This window comes from Dipodomys ordii, unplaced genomic scaffold (assembly GCF_000151885.1).
Source record: "Dipodomys ordii isolate 6190 unplaced genomic scaffold, Dord_2.0 Scaffold137, whole genome shotgun sequence".
Taxonomy (NCBI): Eukaryota; Metazoa; Chordata; class Mammalia; order Rodentia; family Heteromyidae; genus Dipodomys; species Dipodomys ordii.
The window spans coordinates 2,959,853-2,970,617 of record NW_012267353.1 but is presented as its reverse complement, the minus strand read 5'-3'; the positions used below and the strand labels follow the sequence as shown (position 1 = coordinate 2,970,617).

General features: G+C 37.1%; 1 protein-coding gene across 1 annotated transcript in view; it reads left to right on the top strand.

The window, feature by feature from the left end:
• The window catches only part of Agtpbp1 (ATP/GTP binding protein 1), a 174,953-nt gene that overhangs the window by 79,144 nt on the left and 85,044 nt on the right, over positions 1-10,765 (top strand). Inside the window, 1 exon segment of the mRNA XM_013031059.1 lies at positions 3,694-3,810. Within this exon segment, the coding sequence (XP_012886513.1) occupies positions 3,694-3,810 (117 nt within the window).

Genomic DNA, 10,765 nt, shown 5'->3' with positions numbered 1-10,765 from the left:
CCGGAAGTGGCGCTGTGGCTCAAGTGGTAGAGCACTAGCCTTGAGCTGAAGAGCTGAGGGACAGTGCCCAGGCCCAGAGTTCAGGCCCCACGACCGGACCAAAAAAAAAAAAATTTTCCAGATTAAAACACCAAATTTCTCAGATGAATTTTTATCTTTATGATGCTTTATTTTGACAAAGGGTGATCAAATGTAGCAATGGTTTTCAGTAGGTACGATGTTAGAAAGTAAGTATACAATGTGTGGGTGAGGATGGTTGGGAAAAACTGGAGACAGTTGAAGGAAGGAGTGACATTATCCAAATAGAAATGCAGTCATTACTTGACTTATTAACTTGTAACCCCTCTCTACATCACCTTTATATATCATATATCATATATATATATATGTATATCATGCATATATATAAAACCCATCTCTACATCACATATTGAACCTAGAACGTTGTACTTGCTAGGCAAGCACTTTGCCACTGAGCCACATCTCAGCCCCACCTATATATAATAACAATAAAAATATTTAAAAAATTTAAAGAAATGTTTCATTTTGATAGAAAACCTTTCTTAACCTGAAGTGGACTATGGCTTGCCTTAAGTGAAAAAGCTCAGGGACAGTGCCCAGGCTCTGAGTTCAAGCCTCAGGATCAAAAAAATTGTTTTAATAAAAAAGAAAGAAATGTTTACAAGCCAGGTGCCAATTGCTCACACCTATAATCCTAGCTACTCAGGAGGCTGAGATCTAAGGATTGAGGGTCAAAGCTACCCCAGGCAGGAAAATCCGTGAACCTCTTATCTCCAGTTAACCAGCAAAAAAAAAGCCAAGTGGGAGTGCAAAGCCCTGACTGAGTTCAAACCCCCAGAACCCACACAAAACCAAACAAAACTAAAACAAGAAAGAAAGGGCCTCACACTTGGTTTTCTTGCCATAGTTGCCACTGTACTGCTTGAACCATACCTCCAGTCCAGCAGTTTTACTGGTTAAAAAGAAACCCAACATGATTTCACATTCAGTGTAATTCATTCTCTGTGTCTCTGGATTCCCATTGACATTGTCTGGTGTGATGATTGCATAGATACAGGGTAGAGATTGATGGGAAAATAGAACTCAACAGTTACTGATTTTGCTGCTGGAAAATTGTGAATGTATACATAAATATACACTCATGAAAAGTGTAAGATACATGTCTTGTGCTATGATCCTTTACCCGTGAACATATCAATATTATCAGAATATTGTCAACTTCCCAAGTGTGTGTGATGTGAAAATTTGATCTAATTTATATTCAATTTTGTCAATTGATCATACAATATTTTATATAAGATTGTCTTTTCCTCTCTAGTATAGACCCTAACTTCAGACATTGCATTTACTTATCTCATTTCTTTAGCTTTCTTAAATCTGAAAGGTTCTTTTCTGTGATGTCACCATCTTTTGGCTTGCATTAGTCACTGGGGTATCAGGGAGAACTTGGATCAGAAGGCAGTCTGGTAAAGTTCCACTTTCTTTATCAGGGAGAGTAGTATTTTTCCTCAAGGGTTATTAAATTGTTGACTTTTTGTGGCTGCTGAGCTGTATTTAACTTCCTTTTTCCTTTGACACAGTCTCTTTCTATCGCTGGCTTATTGAACTTGGATTTTCCTTACTTTTTGCTACTTTAGTCTGAATCTCATGAGTTCTGTCATAATTCGGGTATACTCCTTCTGCAGTATAATGGTTATTACAGTACTTTGTGTTTTAATGGATTTGTAGCTTATGAACTGCTTTTTCCCTCAGCATAGTGATTTAATTTTCTTTTCCCCAGATTTTTTCATTCTAGAGTATTTCTGGAAGAGACTGAGTTTCTAGAAGACTCACATTCAGATGGCCATAACTTTAAATGTATTTTCTGTACCTTCTTTAACTGTAGAAACATATTTAGGAGTGGCAGCATGCCTGTTTTCTTTGAGATAAGTCTGTCAGGAGTCTATCCCTTCCATTTCTTCTCAAACTCAAACTTGCCTTATAGTCAGGCTATCAAAATGTTGCAATTTTCTTTTTCCACTTGACTGCTTTACAATTTTTTAAAGTTTTAAAAAAACTTATAAGGCCACATTTTCAAAGTATCATATTAATACTAAACAAAGTATTATGTTTAGAGAAAGAGACTTTGTAAGTTATTTTCTTATTTTGGATGTATTATATGTTCTATTCATTTTTAGTAAAAATATATTATGTATATCTTAAAGATGAATTTACATATTAATAATTACATACTGGAGACTAATACCACTTAAAAATTAAACATTTTGTACCTTGGTTATACAAATAATAGCTAACTTTCAAAATATAAAATAATAATACTATATTTTTCCATTTAAACTTTTATCTTTTTTTCTTTTGGTCAGTCGTGGGGCCTGAACTCTGGGCCTGGGCACTGTCCCTCAGCTCTTCAGCGCAAGGCTAGCACTCTACCACTTGAGTGTCAGCCCCACTTCCGGCTTTTTCTGCTTATGTGGTGCTGAGGAATCAAACCCAGGGTCTCATGCATGCAAGGCAAGCACTCTACCACTGAGCCACCTTCCCAGCCCCTATTTAAACTTTTAGTTAACATATATAAAGTCAAATATATGTATGGAAAACTGAAACACAGTAAAATAAACTTGCTTTAAAGTTGAATATTAAGTTGTTTGGTAGTAAGATAAATAAAAAATTTCAAATATGCGTTTCACTTAAAAATTAACATGTGGTTATATTCTCTCTTTTTAATCATCCCTGAAGGTAATGATGAATTTGTATCTGTGTCAAGCTAGTTATTGAGGATGCTATAAATTAGTATGGGGACTAAGTGAATTAACCATTGTTCTTTTATGAGTGGGTGTGTCAGCGCTGTTCTGTGAGATTCTGGACCAAATTGATTCTAGATGCATATCCTTTTATTTTTTGGTATACATCCTTTTTTAGTTAAAGTAATTGTATATTAACTATATAGAAGGGGATTTCATTGTTACATTTCTATACTTGTTTATACTGTATGCCAATTAGTTTCATCCCTTTTATTACAATTCTTGCTCCCTTCCTAAAAAATAATATCCCCAAACAGTTTTCTTTGTTCTCTTTTTATAGTTCCAAATAATAAGTATTCTTAAGCTTATTTCTATTTAGGAGCAACATGAAGACATGAAGATTGATAGAGCATACTAAGCATTGATCTTGACACAGGCTTTGTGTCTCAAAGAGACCAAATAAACCATAATGAGTAATGAGCTAGGTGCTGTTGGCTCATGCCTATAATCCTATCTACTCAGGAGGCTGAGATCTAAGGATCACATTTCAAAGCCAGCCTGGGCAGAAAAGTCTAATAGACTATTATCTCCAATTAACCACCAAAAACCCAGCACTGTGGCTCAAAGTGGTAGACTGCTAGCCTTGAGCAAAAGAGCTGGGACAAGGCCCAGGCCCTGAGTTCAAGCTCCATGACTAACAAAACAAAAACAAAAAAAATTTCATAATGAAAGTAAAATCAAAGCCAACAATATTAGGAGTCCAAAAAATAATAAACAAAAAGTTGGATGTTTGATACAATTAATACAACCTGTGTTTAGTGATTATTCTGTAATCAGATGTAATTATTATTTTGGAACATTTAAAATAAAAATATATCCTATAATATTTGTATTTTTTAAAACTAATGGTGTGCTATTTTTATTATTTCAGAATGATGATATTGAAACAGATATTAACAAATTAAAACCCCAGCAAGTACCAGGACGAACAATAGAAGAACTAAAAATGTATGACCATCTTTTCCCTGAACTTATTGATGATTTTCAGGTATAAATATAGAAAGTTTTAAATTTTTTTATGTATGGATTTTACTGAAAAGTTCGTTAGTTTTTCAGTAGAACAATAATCACTTTCTTATTAATAAAATGATACTACTGTTGCCTTTCTTAGTAACATTGGATAATTTTATCAATATTCTGAGCTGCAAATTGCTAATTTGTAAATTGAGGGAAGATGGAAGTAGCTTCTAAAAGTTCGTTGTCACATTGGTTCATTACTTTGACCTGATGGAATTTTTTTATTCTGTCTTAATATTCTTTAAAATGATGCTATAAAGTGTTGATACTGTCTTTCTTTTATCAGTTGTGTTTGGATTAAAAAGTATGTGCGGTTAACCCTCCCTTGCTCTAGTTTGCTAAATATCAATAGGAAAAAATGGGAGGATGATAGTTTGAAGTCTTTCAAGTCTAAGTTGATTCATCAGAAGGATGACTTCTTATTAACATTTCTTATTTTCATTTATTTATTGAGTTGTAATTAGTCAGCTGGAATTACATAGCAAACAATAGACTGAATTTTTGGCAATTTTATTTGATTTCTCATTCTTTGTTGCTTAGTTGTGGTCGATCCTTTGGTAATTGGAACTGCTCTGTATCTTAAAGTGTATGCTTAAACTAGGTAATTTCAAAGAATTGATTAGAGTTGTGTTGTACACTTTCTTGTTCACCAAATTTTATTCCACTTGCTTAAAGAAAAGGACCTTAATGTGAAGTTATGCAGAAATACAGAAACCCTGTCTGGACAGGGTTTACATTTTATTGCTATAAAACTGTAATTTTTCACATCTCTCAATGGGAATGAACCTTGGATTCAGGAGAAGATCAAGTGTCCTTTACCCCCTGTCCCCTGTGTGTTGGTACTCCACATAGATTTGAAGTTTGTTGAGAGGTACTTTGAAACTAGGAATCATAGGGGAGTGATAGTTGTCAAAAACAAAAACGGAAAGAATGAAGGAAGGAAGGGAGAAAGGAAGAAAAAGATAGGAAGGAAGGATAAACAGAAAGGACAGAAAGAGGTGTTTGAGAAAGCATATGAAGTGATTTTCCTGTATTCAACCTGTTGTACATGGACTCGGAACCCCTGAAAGACCACCAGAGACTACGACCAGTGCAAACAGCAAAAGAGTTGTTTATTTGCAAGCTGGAACTTGGTCCTCCACACACTTGGTAACCGGTGACGTCACGCTAAGAGGCCTCAAGCACAAAATCAGCACAGCTTTTTTTTTTTAAATTTTTTATTGTAAAGATACTATACAGAGGGTTGCAGTTACATGAGTAAGGTAATCAGTACACTTCCTATTGAGCATTGGTACCCCCTCCATTGTTTTCCCCCTACCATGCCTTCCCTACCTACCTTCCCCCAGGTTCTCTTTTTTTTTTTAATTGTGATTAAGTGATTGCATAATTTCCCAAATTTCACAGTATTGTGGAATGATGATGCTCATTTAAAGTCACAAGTTCATTCTAATTTTCCTGGAGCAAATTGTCTATCACAGTCTATAACATATAATGGTGTACACATATACACCATACATGTGATCAGCAGCATGGGTATATTTAGTAGTGGTTCGACCAGATGAGTGGGAGTTCTTTGTTTCTTAAGTCCTGTTAGTTTTGTCGTATCACCTAACATTTTGGATTTAGCATCCACTTATCAGGGAGACCATGTACCATTTGTCTCTTTGCTCTTGAGGCTTACCTCTCTCAACATGATTTCTTCTAGCTCCATCCATTTCCCTGCAAATGCCATTATTTTGTCATTTCCAATGGTTGCATAATATTCCATTGTGTATAGATACCACATCTATACACCACATCATCTGTGGGAGCATCTGGGTTGTTTCCATATCCTAGCTATTGTGAACAGTGCTGCAATAAACATGGAGGTGCACGTGTCCTTGTATATTGGTTCCTGTTGTTCAGGGTAGATGCCTAGAAGTGGTATGACTGGGTCATAAGGGAGGTCAATCTTTAGCTTTCTGAGGACCCTCCAGACTGCTTTCCAAAGTGGTTGTATAAGTGTACATTCCCACCAGCAGTGTAATAGGGTTCCTCTTTCTCCATACCCCCTCCAGCATTTGTCGTTGGCTGATTTGTGGATGTGGGCCATTCTGACTGGGGTAAGGTGGTATCTCAGGGCTGTCTTTATTTGCATTTCCTTCACCACCAGGGATGATGAACATTTCCTCATGTGTTTCTTTGCCATTTTTATTTCTTCATTTGAGAAGTCCCTCTTTAGTTCCCTTGCCCATTTAGTAATTGGTTTGTTAGGTTTGGGAGGGATTAGTTTCTTGAGTTCCCTGTATTTACAGGATGTTAACCCCTTGTCTGATATATTGCTGGTAAATATTTTTTCCCAATGTTGTGATAGATTTATCTGTGCAGAAGCTTTTTATTTTAAGGTAGTCCCATTTGTCGAGTCTCTCTCTAATTTGTTGTGACCCTGGGACTCTGTTCAGGAAGTTCCTTCCTGTGCCTATTAGTTCAAGTGTCTCTCCTACTCTGTCCGGCAGTAGTTTCAGAGATTCAGGTTTAATGTTAAGGTCTTTAATCCATTTTGAGTTGATGTTGGTGCATGGTGATAGGCTGGGGTCCACTTTTAGTTTTCTGCCTGTGGTCGCCCAGTTTTCCCAGCACCAGCGGTTGAAGAGGCTGTGTTTCTTCCATTGTATGTCTTTGGCTCCTTTGTCAAATATCAGCTGGCTGTAGGCCTGTGGATTTATTTCTGGATCTTCTATTCTGTTCCATTGGTCTTTGGGTCGGTTTTTGTGCCAGTACCATGCTGTCTTTGTTATTATAACTCTGTAGTAGAGTTTGAAGTTTGGCATGGATATCCCTCCCATGTTGTCTTTATTCCCTAGAATTGTTTTGGCTATTCTAGGTCTTTTGTTGTTGCATAGGAATTTTTGGTCTGTTTTCTGTATTTCAGTGATGTACGTCATTGGGATTTTAATAGGAATTGCATTGAATATGTATATTAATTTTGGAAGTATTACCATCTTTACTATATTGTCGGCCTATCCAGGAGCATGGGAGGTCTTTCCATTTCCTAGTGTCTTCTGCAATTTCTTTCTTTAACTTTTTATAGTTTTCATTAAATAATTCTTTTACATCTTTGGTTAGGTTAATTCCTAAGTATTTTATTTTTTGGGATGTTATTGTGAATGGGGTTGCTCCCTTTATTTCCCTCTCTTCTTGTACATTGTCAGTGTACAGGAAGGCAACTGATTTTTGTGGGTTTATTTTGTATCCTGCTACTTTGCCAAAGTGATTTATGATGTCTAAGAGTTTGGGGATGGCGTTTTTGGGATGGTGAATGTATAGTATCATGTCGTCTGCAAAAAGGGATAGTTTAACTTCTTCTTTCCCTATGCGGATCCCTTTAATGTCTTTTTCTTGCCTTATTGCCCTGGCTAAGGGTTCCAGGACTATATTGAAGAGAAGTGGAGACAGTGGGCATCCTTGCCTTGTTCCTGATTTTAGGAGGATTGGTTGTAGCTTTTCCCCATTAAGTATAATATTGGCTATTGGTCTGTCATAAATGGCTTTTATTGTTTTTAGAAATGTTCCTTCTATTCCTATTTTCTCCAGAGCTTTAACATGAATGAATGTTGAATTTTATCAAAGGCCTTTTCTGCATCTGTGGCGATAATCATGTGATTCTTGACCTTGGCTTTGTTGATGTGTTGGATTACATTTACTGACTTACGTATGTTAAACCATCCCTGCATCTCTGGGATGAAGCCTACCTGGTCATAGTGTATGATTTTTTTTTATGTGTGTCTGGATTATGTTAGCTAGAATCTTGTTAAGGATCTTTGCATCTGTGTTCATCAAGGAAATTGGCCTGTAATTCTCCTTTTTGGTTGGGTCTTTGCCTGGTTTGGGGATGAGTGTGATGTTGGCTTTGTAGCATGAGTTTGGGATAGTTCCCTTTTTCTCTGTTTCTCTGAAGAGCTTGAGGAGTATGGGTATTAGTTCTTGTTTAAAGGTCTTATAGAATTCTGCTGTGAATCCATCTGGTCCTGGGCTTTTTTTTGTTGGAAGACTTTTGATAGCTATCAGCACAGCTTTTATAATATTGAACAAACAAGTTTAGGGAATTTCCATACAAGCAGATACATAATTGGTTTGAGTCCACCCTAACCCCACTACCCTTTTTCTGAACTATTGGTATGTTTGGCTCTTGGAACACTTGGGCAACTGTTCTGCTCTCTTAAGGGTGGGCAGGGTTGGTGGCAATCTGTTTCTGTTTTGTTTTGTTTTCTCTCTTGGGGTTACTCTGAGGGCAGCCTAGCTCAAGATGGTGGGGTTAACCTTAAAGTGGAGTTACTTTAGCTCTTCAATCCTATAGAAATTTTTTGTGTGCGTGTGTGTGTGTGTGTGTGTGTTGTTCATGAGGCCTGAACTCTGGGCCTGGGAGCTGCTGTCCTTCAGCTCTTCAGCTCAAGGCTAGTGAACTACCACTTGAGCCACAGTGCCATATCATGCTTTTTCTGCTTATGTGGTACTGAGGATTGAACCCAGGGACTCATGCATGCAAGGCAAGCACTTTCCCACTGAGCCACCTTCCCAGCCATAAACCTATAGAAATTATATGGCTGTTCTTTTTTCCTTTGTTAGTGAGATTGGAATTCAGCACTTTGCATTTGCTAGGTAGATACTCTACCCCTTGAACCACACCCCTAGCTTTTTTCACTTTAGTTACTTTTTTTGGGGGGGGGGGTCTGGTCATGGGGCCTGAACTATGGGCCTGTGCGCTGTCCCTCAGCTCTTCGGCTCAAGGCTAGCACTCTACCAATTGAGCCACAGAACCACTTCTGGCTCTTTTCTTTTTGCTTATGTGGTGCTGAGGAATCGAACCCAGGGCCTCATGCATGCAAGGCAAGCGCTCTACCACTGAGCCACCTTCCCAGCCCATCACTTTAGTTACTTTTTGAGATAAAGTTTCACATTTATGCTCAGGCTAGCCTGAATTTGAATCCTTCTATATATGCTTCCTATGTAGCTGGGATGATAAACTTGAACCACTATGGCCAGATTTTTTGTTGAGATGGTGCTTATCAACTTCAGCTCCCCAGATCTCTACCTCCAAAGTAGAAAACATTACACGTGTGAGAACTGCAGGTGAATCTGGCTTCTGTTTTTCACTGTGTGAAAAAACATGTAAGGGATTTGGGGAGAGATTGACTATTGCATGTTATTATGTAATTATCCAATATGAGGATATATGTATATATTTATTATTTTGTGATTACAAGTTGTTATTTCTTTAGATAAATAACATCTTTAGATTTCCTATTTCCTAGTCATAGTCTCTTTTCCAGCATAGGATAAGCTTGGTTGGTTTCCTATAGGATATCCTGATACTATGAGTAGTGGACCTTTTTCTTCAGATTGGCTGCTTTTGAGCAGTTGTTACTTTTGGGCTGACTAGGCATGGTCTGAGTCAGATTATAAACATAGGTTTCTTTGAATGTAAGAGCCCTATAAAGTTTCTCTGAGTTACTCCTTATTGTTTAAGCAAAAGAAGCTACTTCAAGTAAATATTTCAGGTTAGCACACATTTATTAATGCTTTGTGTATTGTGTTATTAAGTTTTATAGAATTTCTGTAGTGTATGTTAAACAGATTGTCTTTTTAAACAGATTGTCTTTTTTTGTTACATAGGTGGATTCATTTCTAACGTAGTTGTGCTGATACTGATTATCTTTATCTCTCTCTTTTTTTTGGGGGGGGTCCTGTTGTGGGGCCTGAACTCTGGGCCTGGGCACTGTCCCTCAGCTCTTTGGCTCAAGGCTAGCGTTCTACCACTTGAGCCACAGCGCCACTTCTGGCTTTTTTCTTTTTGCTTAAGTGGTGCGGAGGAATGGAACCCAGGGCCTCATGCATGAAAGGCAAGCGCTCTACTGCTGAGCCACCTTCCCATTCCCTCAAAATAATTATTGAAGCTTAACATAACTGGAAGTTTTTGCATCCTGAACTCTACCTACTTTGTTTCCAGATGTTTAAGGCAGTCTTCAGTGACCAAATGGAGATAAAATGAATCTCATTTGTAAGCCACATACAGTATTCTTTGAATGATTATCGATAGACTTTCAGGGGGAATCTTACCATGACTTTCAAATATGACTATTTATTCATAGTGACAGCTGTATTTTTTATTTACTCTTGTTTCTCAGTGGTACAGTATTAGAAGAATCAAAATGATGCTTTTTCACAGCTTCCCCCCTTTGCCTGTTCTGTGGTAACATGATGATAGTTATCATATGGATTTTTGTTATTTTTCTTTCTTTTTTTTCTTGTTTTAATTTGGATTAAAAAAATTTTTTTTGGGGGGGTGGTCTGGTCGTAGGGCCTGAACTCTGGGCCTGGGTGCTGTCCCTCAGCTCTTCACCTCAAGGCTAGTGCTCTACCCTTGAGCCACAGTGCCACTTCCGGCTTTTTTTTTTCTTCTGACTTTTTGGTGGTTAATTGGAGAGATAATTCTCTTAGACTTTCCTGCCCTGGCTTGCTTTGAACAGAAATCCTCAAATCTTAGCCCTCTGAGCTAGTAGTACATTTATGAGTCACCCATGCTAGCTACCTGGTATCTTTCCAAATCTTTCTTTTAAATTCTTTTTAGATTTGTATATTTATGGAGCATATAATTGAATTTTAAAAATTAAGTCTGACTTTTATCATTCAGTGGAACATTTAGATCATTTACATGTAATTTTAGTATTTTGGGTTTATATTTTATTTTGTATTTCATTTTTTTCTTGCCTTTATTTGGACTAATTTTTCTTTTTTTATGGGTCAGTCTTATTTATTTATTTATTTATTTTGTATTTTTTTATTGTAAAGATACTATACAGAGGGTTACAGTTACATGAGTGAGGTAATGAGTACATTGTTTTCCCCCTACCATCCCCTCCCTCCCTCCCTTCCCCGAAGTTCTTTTT